We start from the raw sequence: 16,883 nt of genomic DNA, 5'->3' as shown, positions 1-16,883 counted from the left end.
AGCCTCTATGCAGCGAGGAGACTTCCTGTGGTAGCCCAGTATACGTTATAATTGTACCCCTGAGCATCATAGAAAGCACTCAGTGTAACAACTTTGCCGTCAGCGATGGAGGTGAAGTCAAGGCTAGAAGCCCCGGAACGGTTGATAGAGTCAAGGGCGAGAATAGGAGTGCTACTCAGTGCGTCGTTGCCGTAATTACCACACAAGATAGTTGGCCCATATGCAATAGCAACCATGCTTGAATTGTCATTTGCAGCCACTGTACGCAGAGTCATTGGGAAGCGGATTTCAACGACATCTCCATCGGCCCATTCTCGTGAGATTTGAGCGTACGTTCCCGGAGTAGCTTTAACATCAGGCAAAGCTTCCCCATTGAGGGTCAGCTCTGCGCTTGATGCCCATGTAGGGATGCGGATGTTCATTTTCCAGTGACCATGGCCGGAAACTTCCAGTTTTGATTCATCTCCGACTGGATAAGTCGTAGATTGTTTTAAGGTAATGCCCTTCTCCGGCCATTCCAGGACAGAAGACATGAATAAGTTGACAAACAAGGTCGAGTCATTGTAAAAGTAGATTGAATCCATCAACTTGGTATTTGTTTCGAGTGCCGTTCCTTGACAGCACCAGAATGAGTCGTAGTCCGTACTCCAAGTACCACCACCCCAGGCAGGACCCACACCGCGGCGACCTCCAGCGCTGAGGGGGGTGAAATAAGTGGTGTGGCCATGGTGATCGGCAGGGTTCTGTTGGCCTAACAGGTGGTTGAGTAAGGCGGTTTCGTAGAAATCAAAATATTTTGAGGTCTCGGAATCAAGAAGCCATAGCTCGCGGGTAAGCTTGAGCATGTTATACGAATTGCACGCTTCACATGTGTCATTGTCAAGCCAAGCAGCGATGGCATTTGGACCATGGAAGTGTTCGCTTTGACTGTTACCACCGATGGCGTACGTGTGTGATCCGACAGTGATTTCCCAGGCGTTGCGGGCAATATCAAGGTAGCGAGATTCTCCAGTGGCTTTATACTGGCGAGCAGCCCCAATCCACTTTGGTACTTGAGTGTTCGCATGTAGACCGTCAAGCTGATCTTTGTTGGCCGCAAGGGGGTCGAATATGGCAGCATGATCAAATCGTTGAGCAACGGTAAGCCATCTCTCATTACCAGTTTGATGATAGATGTCGGCCAACACCTCGTTCATACCGCCAAATTCTGTTTGTAATAACTCCTGCATTGCACCGTAACTGAATGATTCAGTGCGTTTGTCAACCCAGCTAGCTAAGGACAGTAAGACGTCTCGAGAAGTAGTATCGTTTGTCAAGCGCCAGACATCAAGAAGACCTGCAAGGGTCTTGTGTACCGCGTAATAAGGGACATTGCCGTTTGCCAGGGTGTGGTTCTCGAGCTTTGCAAACTCTGATTCAGGGAAGCCAGATAAATATCCGTCCGTGAAACCAGCAGCCTTGTTGTTGGCTTGACATTTTGCCAGCTCGGCGGCAAAGTAGATCGCTCGGTCATAGCATGTTTGGTCACGGAGTACAGCATAACATTGAGCCCAGGCAGTGAGGAAATGACCCTGGACATGCGAACGGAACGGGAAATCCGGAGAATCCCAGCCACCATTAGGCGTTGCCTGCTGTGTAGATAGTCCGTGGGTCGTCCGGAAAACATAAAGTAGCCTGTCGACGTCTATCTCTTTCAAATAATTCAGGGTACGGCCCTGGTTTTCCAGGAAGCGGTCTTGGGTCAATTTGACTCCGCCAAGGTTGAATGCAAAAGCCTGGGCTCCAATATCCTTAACATTCAAGTCAGATTGCCCATTGACGAAAGAGGAAAGAGAAATAAAAAAGTAAACGAATACCGCGAGGGGTTTCTGCCAGTTCTGACAGTGTATCATTTTGAATTGCTCCGATGGGAGATAAACAGTCTCGATAAAAGGCTAGTCGATTGAACAATAGTAGGGTGAGCCTAGCTATTCTGCAGACGTTGTCTGAAACATGAGTGCAGAGCCATGATAATCAGTCCCTTTTAACGTTGGAATTTTCCGGTGGGATAAGGCATAAATTGAATGTTCAGTATACATGTATAAAATGTGAAGGCTCCCCACATGAGTACTCCGTATGTATCCCCATTACTTGCAGCTGGTTTAAAACCCCGGAAGATTTCATTGCGCGGGGTAAATCTTGTTGCGGAGAAGTGCCACCGGGCTCATCAGTCTTATAGTTGGTCTTCTAAGATGGGAAACATGCCGGAGGGTCTGCAGATCAATTCGCTCCACATTTCACATCGATTGGACCCTGTTTAGGTGATTCACCACTGCCTACGCAAGGGCCTTTCGATACCACGAATTGAATTGCCATAATTTCCATCAATAAGACAAAATAAGCTGTGTGTTATCTCAAGGGTTCTTAACAAAACGTCAAAAAACATCGAAACTTTGTGTTACATAATTATATAGATGTCAAGGTGGAAAGGAAACCAGTTTAATTGAGCTGCTGACTGGTGAGAAGAAGGAAGATCAATGGCCCTATCCGCCCGGGGCAACAAGCCTGCTCCGATACCTACATGTAGTTATTCTTCTAGGTGAGCAAGTCAGCTATGATTTAAAACTTTACCGAAGTTTCTTCAGTAGAGACATATGTAGTTTTTTCACTCTGGTTCCATGCAACATAATTAGTTAACTAGTTAGTTAGTTATTCGCCTATGAATTACGTTATACATTTATTAATATTACAGTGCCCAGGTGATCTCGGAGTTTAGCACTATATACATATGGAGTTGCGGAGAATCATCTCCCTTTCTAGACTAGCTATGCAAAATTTGAATAGTAGTGCGTTTGCTCTATATTATGATACCTTGCCATGCCCGAGAAGGGCAGTAGTGAGCTTGGCGACACTACTCCGTAGTAATATATTCAATTTCTTACGGGACTAAGTACGGAGTACTATGCACATCATTAATTTACACATCACTCACCAGACCAGCGAACGGTCGCACAAGATCCTAACATCGAAAAGTTACAACCAGCAACACTTTCTGATCGAAAAAGATTTTTGTTGTACATAGCAAATATCTGATTTTATATAGTTTTATTCTATATAAACATATTCGCTGTTATAGCCTATTGTCACTGCCCAGGTGTTAATATAATTCTTGCAAGACCTCGGGGCCTCCCGTCGGGATCCCAGGTTCCAAACATACCAGCGTGGCTTGCATAAAGCGGTATTTTTCAAGGTAGCATATTTTAGTCTCTTTTGCTATTCCACACATGTACAAAGTACATATAGCCGTGCCAAGCGCACTATGTCGTACTGATACGGAGTACGGAGCACATACTCCGTACATACTTTGCGGGTACACGGGTAGATCTGTACGAAAATAAAATCTGGCGATGTCAAATTTGGGTTTAAATTCTACCCTTCACGACTAGCCATGGAGCTGAAATTTTGATATGGCATGGATCTATATCTATACCCAAAGTCCCTAAACTTTAGGGCGAATCCGACCATAGCAACGTAAGACAATCCATGCTTCAAGAAATCAGATCCACTAAGGCTGGTCTAAAACTCTACTTTTCCAAATTGCTTCAGCCAGTTAGGATGCTCCAATTTATGAACCTATGTTGTAGGTAAACTCTAGACTTCAGGGATCGCTAATAATTTTTTAAGACCATAAATGTTTTGAGACAAGCTTACTAGATAGCTCCTGGGAACTGAGACAAACATCCGCACCAACTTTTCCGTCAGACCGAGGCTTATTTTCTTTCTTTTTGCCCCCTAAAGTGGACATTTTCTGCATGTAGCGCCAATCCCGATAGCGCTCAGGGATTGATTGCCCAGCAGCTAACTATTTTAGTCAGGTTTTGGCAAAACACGCCATCCTCCGGCTAATTTGATACTTGATTTCGAGAAACAGGCGGTTTGATACCCGGTGCTATTTTTGAGAAATCGAATTGATGCAGGAAACCCCCGTGACAAAAGGGAGAGGTCGTGATTAGGGTATTCTGTTAAACGCAAGAAGCTCAACTCTAGTATAACAATTAAAATCCACCATCGCGCCTTTCCGCACTTCCATGATCTGCTAACTCGATGTTCTCATCCCTAACACTGAAGTGCACCGATGTATAAATCTTCAAACCACTCTTCGCATCAGTGGAAGCGATAATGGGATCCTCCTCTCGTTCCCAGCCGCGCAGAACACCTGTAGAATTATCATTATTGTCCTTGTGCGTAATGGTATTCCTCGAGTCTAGTCTCCTCGATTTTGATTGTGATAAAGAAGTCCCATTTGTGTAGGAGATCCCGTTGCTATCCTCGTAGACTGCGATGAAAGATTTGAAGAATGCGCTCACAACACATAACACACTTATCGCAAGGTAGATTTCCGCTACTACGGTCGCGAAGGCGCCGACGAGGATTGGGTCATCCGAGGTGATTTGCATTTTTGTATAGTATAGGCGGAGACCAGCGAGGGGGATGAGACTAGTACATTGGAAGTAAGACGTTAGTATATGGAATGCCTGTGTGAGAATCTAGATCTATTTGGGATACGAAAAATGTACTTACAGTACTCGGGTCTCGAGAGCTAGGAATACCACCAGCTTTTTCCTTGTTGATATCTGAATGTTGTGTACTGCTATTGCGGTATACACAAAAAGGGAGAACTCAGTGGCGATGTCAATACCTGTAATTGCTTGCCATCGGGGTAACTATAGCATATCCATGTTCAGTATTCACACATTCTATAGAGTTTCCGGGAAGTGTTGTCTCACCAAACTGCTACATTGAGCGGCGCTGATATCAACCCATGGGTTATGGCTACAGCGGACTGCTAGTAGTATCACGGAGAGAACCGTCCAAGCAACCATTCCAACCAAATTTGCACGGATAAACACCTTCTGTATCTGTGAGAAGAGAGTCTCGTAGAATAAGCAAGTCGATATCTTGGAGCAGCCCAAAACAATTATCGAAAGGATTTCGGCGGCGTATCCGGTTTTGAGCATTCGATCGTTGGTGGATTCGCCAGGTTTTGTCCGGATACCCCAGCCATGGTGAACCTGCGTCAACACTATCGCTGCTTGAATGGTTGCCACAACCTGCTTTATAGTTAGTATGAGGAGTCACAAACGTATCTGCAAATTGCTCTGCAAATGAATGAACCTACTATGAGAAAGCCGAATAAAAGGTTATTATGTTGCATCAACCGCCTATGGAACGAAACGGATATTCGTGCAACCAACACAACAATAATCAGAAGGATATAGAATGAGGTGATCACTACGATCAATCCGCTATGGTTGTTGGGATTATCTGTTGAGAGAGGTGGGCTTACGCCGGGGGGCAAAGGCGAAGAGGCCGTCATGATGGTTGTCTAACAAGGCGCATTGAACATCGACAATCGACAGGACACCTAGAATATATTTGAAGACATGTAGAAACAAGGGGCCATCCAATGAATTGGGGGCGAATTTGTTTATTTTTCTTCTTAGGGCGGTAGGTGAATTATCAAGATTTTGGGCGACAAGGGTTATAACGTGGAAGACCAGATCAGGCCGAGTCCGTATGTATTCCGTGGAAACATACTTAATCAAAATTGAAACCAATCGGATTCTTAGAGCCAAAAGAACCATGCATCGGGTGCATGTTGTAACAGGACATGTGGAGATTTTCATCTGCAAGGGTATGTAGGGAGTAGTGGACATGGGTTCATATCCATCAGACAATACCCCTGTAGAACTTGGGAAAAATGCCATTGTAATGCAGCTAAGGTATTACACCCATATACCCGTATCCCTACTGAATATTCCCTTTAAATATGTAGCATTATTATAAGAAGAATAAAAATTAAAGAAAGTACTCACTAGATTAGAACTTCTTAGTATTTGATACTATATTAAGTAGTAGCTGTGAAAGGTACCGCGGCGCAGCGGGGGAGGGGAAAAAAAGGAAATTTGGTATCAGAAAGTCGAATACTCATCGATTTTTTTTTAGCGTACATTGCCTCATCTCGCTTGAAGAGAATATGTGGTACTTGTGTCTCCCGTCAGCACGCGAAGGAACTAGGCTCATGCAACTTAGAGCTTCTAGCCTGATACTACCCACCCTCGTGCCATTCGTACTATGCACATTCTGGCACTTTTTTTCTGTACAAAATATATGTTATACATGCTTAGATTCTCCTTTCATTTTTTTTTTTTTTTTCTTTTTCTTTTCCTCTGTTACTATCTCATAAAAATAAAGTTGTAGTCCCAGTACGCTAATCAGGGATATTCTAACTGAACTTCAGTAGAATAGATTAGGCCAAGCTAGGCCAAGTATTGGCATACCCCACCTATACTGTGTGCCCTCTGATGAACAAGACTTGTGGATCGTTTATCGCTGTGTCCCGCCAAGGTGTTTATTGAAGAATCTTTAATACGATTTACTACCCCTTGATCTCTTTTCCCCTTACATTTTTCTTTCGTTCCTCTCTCCCTCTCTCTCCATCTTCCTCTGTCCCCCTCCTACCGCCAAACAGCTCAGTCGCTGTCAGACTAACATCATGGATTCTTTCAAGCCGTCCGGTTTGGCACAGGACACGGAGCTGCAATCTATGGATCGGCATTCTTCTTCAGATCATGATCCAAAGGCAGAGGCTATAGACGACAATGACATGCAACGGATGGGAAAGGCGCAGGAATTTAAGGTAAAATTTCTCTGTTATGTGCTGCATTGATCTCTATCTAACACTACTAAAAAGAGAAACCTAAGACCTTTGGCGGCTTTGAGTTTTGCGTCAGTTTTGCAGGCAACGTGGGAGTTTATTCTCATGTTAGTATATCCCTCTACAGACCTTATGTTTAGCTTGGTTCTAATCTGTAAATTTTATTTCAGCTCTAACTACGAAGGGTTATACAATGGAGGCTTGCCGGGTCTGTTTTACTCTTATATATGGACCTTCATTGGGTTCGGGTTCATTATTGCCTCGATCTCGGAAATGGCGTCAATGGCACCAACATCTGGCGGGCAGTACCACTGGGTTTCTGAGTGGTCCTCGCCTCGATACCAAAAGTTCCTCAGTTATGTTACAGGTACGTGTATTCCATGGCGTCTAATAAGATGGCGGGGTTTTTTTTGCGTTTGGCTGATTTTATATCAATTTCTTGTATATAGGCTGGATGTCAGTATTAGCATGGCAAGCTGGAGCAGCCTCTGGCTCATTCCTCACTGGAACTATTATTCAGGGATTAATCAGCGTCCGAAACCCTGATTATGAACCCCAGAGTTGGCAGGGCACCCTACTCGTCTTTGCGATGGTCTTAGTGATCTTTATCGTGAATGTCTTCGCATGCGATATAATGCCCATTCTAAACAACCTTTTGATGATTCTTCATGTGCTCTCCTGGGCAGTCATCATCATTGTTCTATGGGCTATGGCTCCTCACCAATCCGCCGAAGCTGTCTTCGTTACAGAGTGGAGAAATCTTGGAGGTTGGTCCACCATGGGATTAAGCGTGATGATCGGACAGATATCGGCTATCTACGGCTCTCTGAGTATGTATTAAATAGGTCTTGAGCATATACCGAGAATACTAACGAATAGATAGGCTCTGATGCAACTGCACATATGTCCGAAGAGGTGAAAGATGCGGGTCGCAACGTACCTGTCGCTATTGCCTGGGGTTACTTCAGTAACGGTCTTATGGCTATCGTCCTAATCATCACTCTGCTCTTCGCTATGCCATCAGTGGAAGATGCCCTAGATGATCCTACAGGCTTTCCATTCCTCTACGTCTTTCAACAGGCAACCTCAATTGCAGGAGTGAACGGATTGACGGCTATTATCCTTTTACCCGTTATCTTCAGTAACATCCTCTTCAACGCCTCTACGTCCCGACAAACCTTTGCTTTTGCCCGTGACAACGGCCTCCCATTTTCCAAATGGATCGGCAAGGTCGACCAAAAGCGCAAGATCCCCACCAATGCCATCGCTCTATCCTGCATAATCAGCTGCGCGCTATCCCTTATCAACATCGGATCCGAGACTGCATTCAACGCTATTATCTCTCTCAACGTGGCCGCCCTAATGTACACCTACATTATCTCAATCAGTTGCGTTATCTACCGCAAGATCTGGCATCCTGATACCCTCCCACCCCGTCGGTGGGACTTGGGGCGGTGGGGCCTAGCTATCAATATTATTGGACTGTTTTATTGCTGTTTTGCGCTGTTCTGGTCCGTATGGCCAGGCGATGTCGAGGTCACAGCGGAAAGCTTTAACTGGAGTGTGGTTCTTTTCGTGGGAGTCTTCATCATCAGTCTCGGGATGTATGTTGTTAAGGGGAGGAAGGACTATGTTGGTCCATCAGTTGTTGTCCAGAAAAACAGGGGTTGATGATATCTATCAGCCCTATCTGTTGAGCCAACAAGGTGAAGGAAAGAGAGTCATATTGTCGAAAGGAGACAGGCTCTTAAAATTACATGTGTATATTGTTTCTGTAAAATATGGGCCTCTAGTGTATTTTTCTCCCTTTCATCTATATATAATTTCTTCTTTATGGCAAAGCCGAGTGTTGTAGGGGAGAGAGCTAATCACTCCTTTTATAAAATGACGACTTGCGTTTCTGAATAGCTCAGTTACTCAGTGGTCATCCTTGGATCTAACCAATATTTCCACCCAGTGGGGCGAGTGGTAGTACTTCGCTGCAGGAGCGGCGATGACAGTGGGGAGGGCGGTGCGAGGGATATATTCTCCTCCGAGCAGTACTCAACTAGGTTGAGCACATTCCTTTCTGCTGTAAGAAAGCAGTTAGCAGAAGCATCAGAAAAGTAGGACTTTTTCACACAAAGGGAGGACAGGCTATGTCACACCGCACTACAATTACGGTCTGCAAATTGCAAATCGCAGGTCACAATTGGAAGCTGCAGGTGGGTTGTGAACTCGGTCACATGCGCATTGTTATGCAACAAACAGAGTGTAATGATAAGCAGAGGACAATACCCCAGAAATGCACGTTAGACAAGGGGAAGCTCTCCACTGAGCTAGCTTTGCGTGCTGGGCCCCACAGATAGGTGCAGGAAGGTTGGGGATACCTTCATTTTGATGAAACTACAGTTGATTTCGTGGAATTACCAAACTGATAGAACTCCTAACACAAGGGCAGGGTGCACTATAAAAGTAAAGTGATAAAGGGTGGGAAGAGCAGGAGATGAGGAAGTGCGAAAAATCTGGGTACATATGATCTCTTTGAACGACTCACCTGGGCAACTCACCTATGAGTATCATAATCCACGGGTTAACTACCCTAGATGCAAGGAGGTACCGACCTACCTATTTGGTATCACTAAGGATCACCAAAGTTCACGAGTAGCAGCCTAAATCTATACTATGTACGACTCATCGAAAAGCGGCAAGGGATGACTGCCAAAACGGAAAGTGGAAGCTATCTCAGCCTAAAATCCGGTGTATAGCTACATTACTATGGGCTCAACGAATGGTTTATTTATTCCTAGTTCACAGGTTTAAATTTTCAAAGCCATACTTTGCTGGTATCTACAATCTTACTACAACTTGTCTGGCTTCAAATATCTATCAAGTGTATCGTCAAATTTTGCATGAAGCTTGAGATCCATGAAACTCAAACGTTCTATACATGCACATGTATCGATTTGTTCGTCATTTCGCGTACTCCATCAACCTCATTATTATTCCATTCCAAAATATTATCCGCGCTAGAATTATCAGAGATACGTATCATCGACTTTCCGGGAATTGTTGCTGTCAATCTCCGGGATCTAGGTGTAGGTATGGAGTTTCCACCATATGGCGAACTCAGCTCATATTTGCTCTGTCCTGTTCCAGCTTTCCACCCTCGAACAGACCCTACTAGGGATCTGATGCAGGGTATAGATGTTGTTATGATGACTAGGTAGGCTTCGATGTATAACCAGCGATTGTAGTTGACGGTCGCGACGGTCGGGTCATCGGCTGCGTGGGCGAGGACTTGGGTTTGCACTACTTTAATAACGGAGGCTGCCATTGCACTGAATCCAAGATGGCCGTGTTAGCCGGGTGTACTCTATTAAGATAGGACCTGAATAATTTACTCACAAAATGCCCAATCCAAGAAGTATGACCAAGCCTATCTTGACCCTTAACTTCAAATTCAGATTCCAGAATATATATGTTGAAAAAACTGCCAGATAAAGATCTGTCGCCGAATTAAACGCTGTTTAGAGTCGATTATTAGCCTCAGTCATGTGGGGATTAGCGCAATGAATGGAAGCTCGTACAGCCCTGATAGTACCCGTAGTATGCTTGAACGCGGACATCCCAGCATTTATGCTCCCCATTCTGTGCCCAGATGGCGGAAGCATGTCCTGGACATTGGACAAATAAAATGATAATTAATATCAAGTTAGTCACGATTTGTAACCCAACTATGATCCACAGTATCACTCTGTGTGATTTTCTGGTGCCCAGTAGTCCAATGATGAAGATAATGAAGGAAATCCGACCCAAAGTACCGCCAGCAATGCCAAATGTCTGTGTCAAATAGTCGAACATGATAACTTTTGGAACGACCTTCTTTGTGTCGAGGTCCCAAACATGGCGACAGAAACCATATTTGGTGCCCACCGTAATCAGAGCTGATCCGACTATAGTAAGACACTAAGTGCCAGGCAACAGGTCAGTTTTGATATTCAAATTAAGACAACCCTGAGATATGACACGAGCAGGCTAACCAATGCTGAAACCATGAGAATGTCATCCCAGCCCCATTTCCGAATTCTTATTTTTGCAGTTACCCTCAAGGCGACTATGAAAATGGCGATACCAGTGAGCGTCCAAATATCCCTCAGGAGCCTTGGACCGCAGTCAAAAGTGGCAGCTCGAGGTGAGAGATCCATATTAATTGGTCAATGGCATGTAATTTCCCAACACAAGGGAGGGGAAGGATGCGAGAGACAGGCATATCCATATCACTAGACGGACATTGATAGAGGAGATTATATTCAATCCACTATATTAGCCCATCATCATATCTATGATTTATCAAACAGACCCCGTCGGAGATCTCCACACAACCCATTGTAGACTTCTTAGTTAAATCAATGGTTATGCCCAGGTCTTAACATAGAACCTGATCTCGGAAAGTCCAGAAGGCCATCGGAGCTCTCCGCCAAAAGGAAGTACCCAGGTACATAATAACGATAAGATAATTGAACTGACCTATCAAAGATAGCAAATAATCCAAAGCTTAAAACTTGCCTAGGAACAGCCTAGGAACAACTTAGAACAATCTTGGAAGGACTCAGGGGCGTTCGTTCGATAATAGGAAGACTAGTGATTGGTCCCCGCGAGGGATCCGAGCGGACATCTTTGGCGGCTGAGGCGCTGTTGTACCTGAACGATGTGATCACATACGGAGAAAATATATTTTAGACTATATTCTTGCCAATAGACAGCAATTTGGTTATCCGTGGCCAGACACGCTTCTATGAGCATACCCCTCTGTTGGCAAATTCCCTAGCGCAAGAGATAGAACAATAGGCTTAAATTGACAGAAATCTGGTTGTAAAGCAAGGCATGGTATGGTCAATGAATCTGCATAAATCCAACTAGTAAATATGACAAAATCCGCCTTTTGGACAATCCGTGCTGACATCTCTGTAATTGGTATAGTTATGGATAACTATACCTACATATGCGGGGTCCTCGTTGTCACATGATATTCTTGGGTACAATACCCTGTTTCCATCCAGTACTCCGTACTACATGTTATATTCCGACAGTTATCGTAGGAGCCGTAAATATGCTATGTTAAGCGCAGACGTTCAAAGTCACGGGTGGAAAGGCGGTCATTTTCGGCATCAATTCGGTATCTCCTCAGATTCGTAATATTGGGACCTGTGAATTACTGTGTCCGGTCAGTTTTACCATTTGGGTTTAGCACCATATATTTGATTCTCCTCCCATCTTCTAGATCGGATCTCACAGCTTCACATCACAACATACGCAAAGCTCGCCGTTAGCTATCTACTGGTACTACGGGCTGGATCTATATATCTTTTTATACATTGTGTCACAATCTGACAATCTCCACATGGTGTCACATGCATTGTCACATGTCAGGGATCATTTGCTACTTCATCGTTTGCGTTCATCGTTTGCTTTATTTCTTTATTCTTCAAAGTGCTGCTAAGCCTAATCGGGAAGGAGAGGCTTGTTTGCATTGTTTGCATATCGAGATCTTCTAATATAAGAACCCCCAGTATCCCTCTCTCGCTTCTTCCCCATCTTTGCTCTTCTAGTTTAATGCACTCTTTCTCATGATAACATATTGCATATTTTACGAGGGCTTAATGTACCGTCTACAGCTTCGCTCAATAACTTGTGCATTCCATCTTCATTCATATACCGCATGCAGGGACATTGTTACTTTTCCCTGAATGTAAGTGGCCCTTCATCCTCTACCATTACAGCGCGTATCTTCTTCCATTTCTCAGTCATTCCATCCACGCTGCGCACAGATGCGATCTCATTCTCCGGTGTGGTATGGAGATGGCTTGATAATAACGGAAGCACCATACACTTCCACAGCACGGCCTTGCGGCGTTTGCTTCCTATTGCAGTTCCCAGAAGCAGCGCGATTGATCCCAGGGTAACAATAACCGGAAGAATGATCCACGGCCATCGAACATGAATGAATGTCTCTACTCGAGATGTCTTCCCCGTAATCTTGTAACCCCGACGATTGGCGCGTAGGACATCAGTGACGCTAGTGGACATTGAATCGAGTAATTGACTGAGATTTCCTTTGCGCAGAAATGTTTCCAGATTCAAATTTGATGTTGATACGCTCCCAGTCAAAACAACCGTACTATTGAAAATCCTCATCATTGTCGGTTCGAAACCGTTGAACGTCTGATGATCGATGCTGTAGGACGAGTCATTTGATAGGGTTGCCGACCCGTTTGGGGGTGCAAAGTGAACGGAATTCATTGAGAAAGAAGTGGGACTTTCTTCACGGACATCTATAGCAACAAGCTGCTGTGTATCAATAACATGCATTGGACTGCTGTTTTGGGCGCTAGATGGGTATACGCTCTCTGAGTATCGTCGCTCGCAAAAGTATATAGCACATTCTGTTACTAATGGCTTTGTTGGGGGAGCTGTCGCGTTGGATAGAGTGTAGAAAACCGGGTTGTTATAGTCCACCTCAGTAAGGGAGACAATTGGGGTCTGAATGTCGAAAATTGGGTCCCTTTTCCTTGGATGGGAACTCCAATGGTTCATACGAAGCGTGATATTGTCGTACGTAACATTGCCGAACCCGTAAGACATTGACTGAAACCCATGAAAATCGAAAGAGAAGTTATTCGGAGATTGGTAGCTGCAATTCATAGGGGTTTCCCTAAAGGCCGGGTGGGAATAATCCCAATGATTTGAGTACTCTGGTACCTGACACTTTTGATTTGTTTGAGATGTGACATCCTCGCATTTGCTACACATCCCCAGTGCAACAAAATCTGGGAATTGACAAGAGCTTGCCTCGCATTGAGGCTCAAGAGGACTAGATATCTGCAAGAGTCCACCTATTATTGGAGTCAAAAGGGAAGGCTGGAGCTCAAGGTATACGTCACTTGCATCCGAATCCCCTATAGAGTACCATTTCTGTGAGGTTTGGGTAAACGCAGTGGGATCTAGTATAGTAACAGTTCGTAAAGGGAACGTTAAAATTTGCTGCGCAAATGGATCCACTGCAAGAGCCAGAACCGTAAGAGATGCCCCAGCATAAGTTAGGCTTCCTGTTTTCGACCCAAATATTCCCCTCAGTAAAACTTCCAAGGATCCCCAGGGTCCCCGGCTTGCCTGGTCAATAACCTGCATATGATATAGCGGAGTTGAATTTTGAAATAGGTTCCATTTCAGCTGGCCGAGACATGAGGACACCGAGACGAGCACTGCGGCTTTGGTAATGGTGACGATGATTGACACGATAGTATTAGGGGACACGGTATATTGCCAGCTCGCGTATGGGGTGTTTTTTATCGAGACAAGAAAGGCGACCAAAAGAACAAGGCCCACGACGGCTAGAGTAATAGATGCTATTTCCCATACCCAAGAGCCGCTCCAATCGAACCCAGGTTGCTTCGTTTCAATGTCTGTTTGCAGTTGTGTATGCACATTCATACCGTCTATTTCTGAGACGCCGATTTCAGTCTCGCTGACATGCCTATGAACAGACATACGAGGACTGGCTTGGGTTTCAACCCTTTCGAGCTCGAGATCAGATTCGCTCTGGCCGTCGTGTAAAGCCGAATATGGCGGATGAGTTGCCATTGTGATATCACTTGGTCCACCGAAGTAGTCTCCAGTAACTCGGTGTCGAGTAGGCTCTTTTAGGTGATGGCGGGGAAGTGGAGAGGAAAACGGGTTTTGTCATTGTGGCTATGGGCGGTTGAGCCTCAACAAATAGTGGTTATTTTTACAACCAACTCTGCGGTGCTGACATTCTAAGCCTATCATTTATACGCTAGTCAATCCGTCATAAGTGCTATCCTTTTCTCCGCAACCTCCATTTCGTTCGCCCCATATGATGTTACATTGCCCAGCCCCTGATGGCGCAGATCTACTCCGTATTCTTTGTTATAAAATACCGCACATGCTACTGGCCTCGCTGGATGCCTGCATCACGTATTCAATACCAGGCTGCAGCAGACTCGGGTGATCCCAAAATTATGCAGCGAATGGAGACCCGGCTGACGCCCTTCGTAAGCATGAACCATGAGTGTCGGCTGGACGTCCAAAGTTACGGGTGGAAAGGCAGCCGTTTCTGGCGTCAAAAGCGGTCATTTTCGGCGTCAATCCCACAGGTCCTCATATTGTAGTTGTTTTTTTTATCACTTGAGTGCATTGATGAATGCCCTGAACACCACTATTCTACATCTGGATATCCTGTATTTTCCTAAACTAACGCGTCCTTCCCCCTCCCGTACTAAGTTTTTCATTCTCCTCGGATCCAAATGACGGTATGAAGCAAAAGGAGAGAGAAAGAAGGGCCGCCTAGGAGAATCAAACTTATTATTGAATACAAATTTGCTAGTGAGCACTACTAACTCACCGGTATGTGGCATGTGCGGCTAACAGCTAACACTCAGGTGCCAGGTGAGAAGTGGGTGAGAGCCGCTTTGCCTGGTCGCGCGAGGCTGCACTGACCCCTTCAGCTAAGCTACAGTTAAAAATCCTTAGGCTATGAGCCCGCATCCGGAACAGCTAGTCTCTTGGCACCTACACACAGCCCCTCGGTGGGATGGATGACTTCGACTGCTAATAGCCGTTTGACTGTTGCTGTCCCGAAGCTTTGGAGGCAGATATGGTTTTCTGTCCCGTCCCCAACGACATGAACTTTTTACATGGTTCTATTCGGAGTGTAACTCACCCTACACATGGCCTATCCCCCGCGAGAAACGTTCCAGATCGGCTGGATATGTGCCTTGGCCCTTGCCGATCGAGGCTGCTGCCGCGAAGGAAATTCTAGATGAAAGCTTTAGTATTCTCGATGTGCAAGCTTCAAGCGACTCAAATACCTATACGGATTACATTAGGTCGAATCGACAAACACCACGTCTCGATCATTTGCCTCCCGGGCGGCTAACATGGAACTAGGTCAGCTACGACTGTCGCGAATAATATGGTTCGTGTTACCAGTCAGTTCTGTCTCAAAGAGAAGAGTGCATTCATTACAAGATACGAAGTACGAGGAAGAAAGGAGAAAGGAAGAAAGAATTGTGGGGTCGAGTCGTTTTATCCAGATCGTCCCAGAGATCTCGATAACATATGCTCGAAACAGTACACATTTCAATTAAAAAATATAAACTGCAAGCATCATAAAAATCAGTGTCAAGTAATGATGAAAGGATAAAGGTACAAAGTGCCAAGGGTAACCGGAATATTATTGTAGTGCCTCAAATGTCAATATTTCCCAAATTCGTCAAAACTTGGGAGTCATTTCTGCCAGTGGTTTGAGAAACAGTAGTGGATATAAAATTAAGTGCTTGCGCGCCTCAATTTTGAAATTAGAGCTCAATGTTGACCTCTAGGTTATCTGAATGAGCGATTCCCAGATTGTGCTGCAACAAGGCATCATAGACGCGGCTATGAGCCCCTAATTTGGACGTGGGGGATGGGTCGTCCCGTTACATCATGTTCACGATGTCTCCGGACGCTTTTCAGAAACTGTTTTCCAAAAAAACAACATTTGAATGATAGATTCGATCCCCACCATAAGGAAATTGGAGCCTCAGGGGGAATTATATCCCCGTGCAAAATCCATTTAAATCACAGATCCCCCAGAAATGTAAGAAGCTAACCCACTACATCACAATCAACTTGAAATCAGATCAACATGGTTCAGATCAACAGCTCAATGCTACTCAAAACTTTCGGCATCATGAGTGCCGGTATCGACTGCTCTGCGGCAACTGTCTCAAACAGCTTGCTACTAGCTGAGGTTGCCCAGCAGCTATCCCTGCCAGCATCGACATGGTCAGCTAGCGGCACACACACGGCGAAAGGATATACCAGCAAATCAGCGGAGACAGCCTCTGTAGAGGGCTTGAAGCAGGACTGCGACAACATCAATCTCAACAAGAAGTTGGCCATCGACTTCCGCAGCGATGTTTTTGGCCCCGGGGTTACAGGGTTCTTCTACAAATGCGAGAAGGTTAGCAACGATACCAACAACTATTGGTTCACTATTAGTGCGGGTGAGAAGACTCAAATCGACAAAATTTGTAACCCTGGCACTACCTATCCCATTGTGCATGATCAGCAACATGATACTTGGTTCATTGATGAGCCTTTCGATTGTATTCGGCAAACCAATCCGACAGACTTCGTTTGA

At 45.0% G+C, this 16,883-nt stretch overlaps 6 protein-coding genes across 6 annotated transcripts; 2 read left to right on the top strand and 4 right to left on the bottom strand.

The window, feature by feature from the left end:
• Window positions 1-5: 5 nt before the first annotated feature.
• On the bottom strand, window positions 6-1,892 carry N7479_009329 (Six-hairpin glycosidase; the record flags this gene model as incomplete). Its single annotated transcript, XM_057257022.1, has 1 exon — window positions 6-1,892. One exon carries the CDS (start codon window positions 1,890-1,892, stop codon window positions 6-8), a length of 1,887 nt encoding a protein of 628 aa, XP_057104480.1.
• A 2,142-nt stretch (window positions 1,893-4,034) lies between these two features.
• On the bottom strand, window positions 4,035-5,356 carry N7479_009328 (uncharacterized protein; the record flags this gene model as incomplete). The annotated part of the gene is made up of 4 exons (XM_057257021.1): window positions 4,035-4,476; window positions 4,561-4,703; window positions 4,767-5,090; window positions 5,159-5,356. The coding sequence occupies 4 exons, from the start codon at window positions 5,354-5,356 to the stop codon at window positions 4,035-4,037; spliced, it is 1,107 nt and encodes a 368-aa protein (XP_057104479.1).
• Window positions 5,357-6,535: 1,179 nt separating this feature from the next.
• On the top strand, window positions 6,536-8,368 carry N7479_009327 (Amino acid/polyamine transporter I; the record flags this gene model as incomplete). The annotated part of the gene is made up of 5 exons (XM_057257020.1): window positions 6,536-6,679; window positions 6,734-6,804; window positions 6,868-7,064; window positions 7,147-7,527; window positions 7,581-8,368. The coding sequence occupies 5 exons, from the start codon at window positions 6,536-6,538 to the stop codon at window positions 8,366-8,368; spliced, it is 1,581 nt and encodes a 526-aa protein (XP_057104478.1).
• A 1,252-nt stretch (window positions 8,369-9,620) lies between these two features.
• Window positions 9,621-10,884, bottom strand: N7479_009326 (uncharacterized protein; the record flags this gene model as incomplete). Its single annotated transcript, XM_057257019.1, has 4 exons — window positions 9,621-10,017; window positions 10,085-10,202; window positions 10,267-10,645; window positions 10,693-10,884. 4 exons carry the CDS (start codon window positions 10,882-10,884, stop codon window positions 9,621-9,623), a joined length of 1,086 nt encoding a protein of 361 aa, XP_057104477.1.
• Window positions 10,885-12,412: 1,528 nt separating this feature from the next.
• N7479_009325 (DUF3176 domain-containing protein) lies at window positions 12,413-14,320 on the bottom strand (the record flags this gene model as incomplete). Its single annotated transcript, XM_057257018.1, has 1 exon — window positions 12,413-14,320. One exon carries the CDS (start codon window positions 14,318-14,320, stop codon window positions 12,413-12,415), a length of 1,908 nt encoding a protein of 635 aa, XP_057104476.1.
• Window positions 14,321-16,385: 2,065 nt separating this feature from the next.
• On the top strand, window positions 16,386-16,883 carry N7479_009324 (uncharacterized protein; the record flags this gene model as incomplete). The annotated part of the gene is made up of 1 exon (XM_057257017.1): window positions 16,386-16,883. The coding sequence occupies one exon, from the start codon at window positions 16,386-16,388 to the stop codon at window positions 16,881-16,883; it is 498 nt and encodes a 165-aa protein (XP_057104475.1).

This window comes from Penicillium vulpinum (assembly GCF_028829585.1).
Source record: "Penicillium vulpinum strain IBT 29486 chromosome Unknown utg000004l_segment0_segment0, whole genome shotgun sequence".
Taxonomy (NCBI): Eukaryota; Fungi; Ascomycota; class Eurotiomycetes; order Eurotiales; family Aspergillaceae; genus Penicillium; species Penicillium vulpinum.
This window is presented reverse-complemented; position numbering and strand designations above follow the sequence as displayed.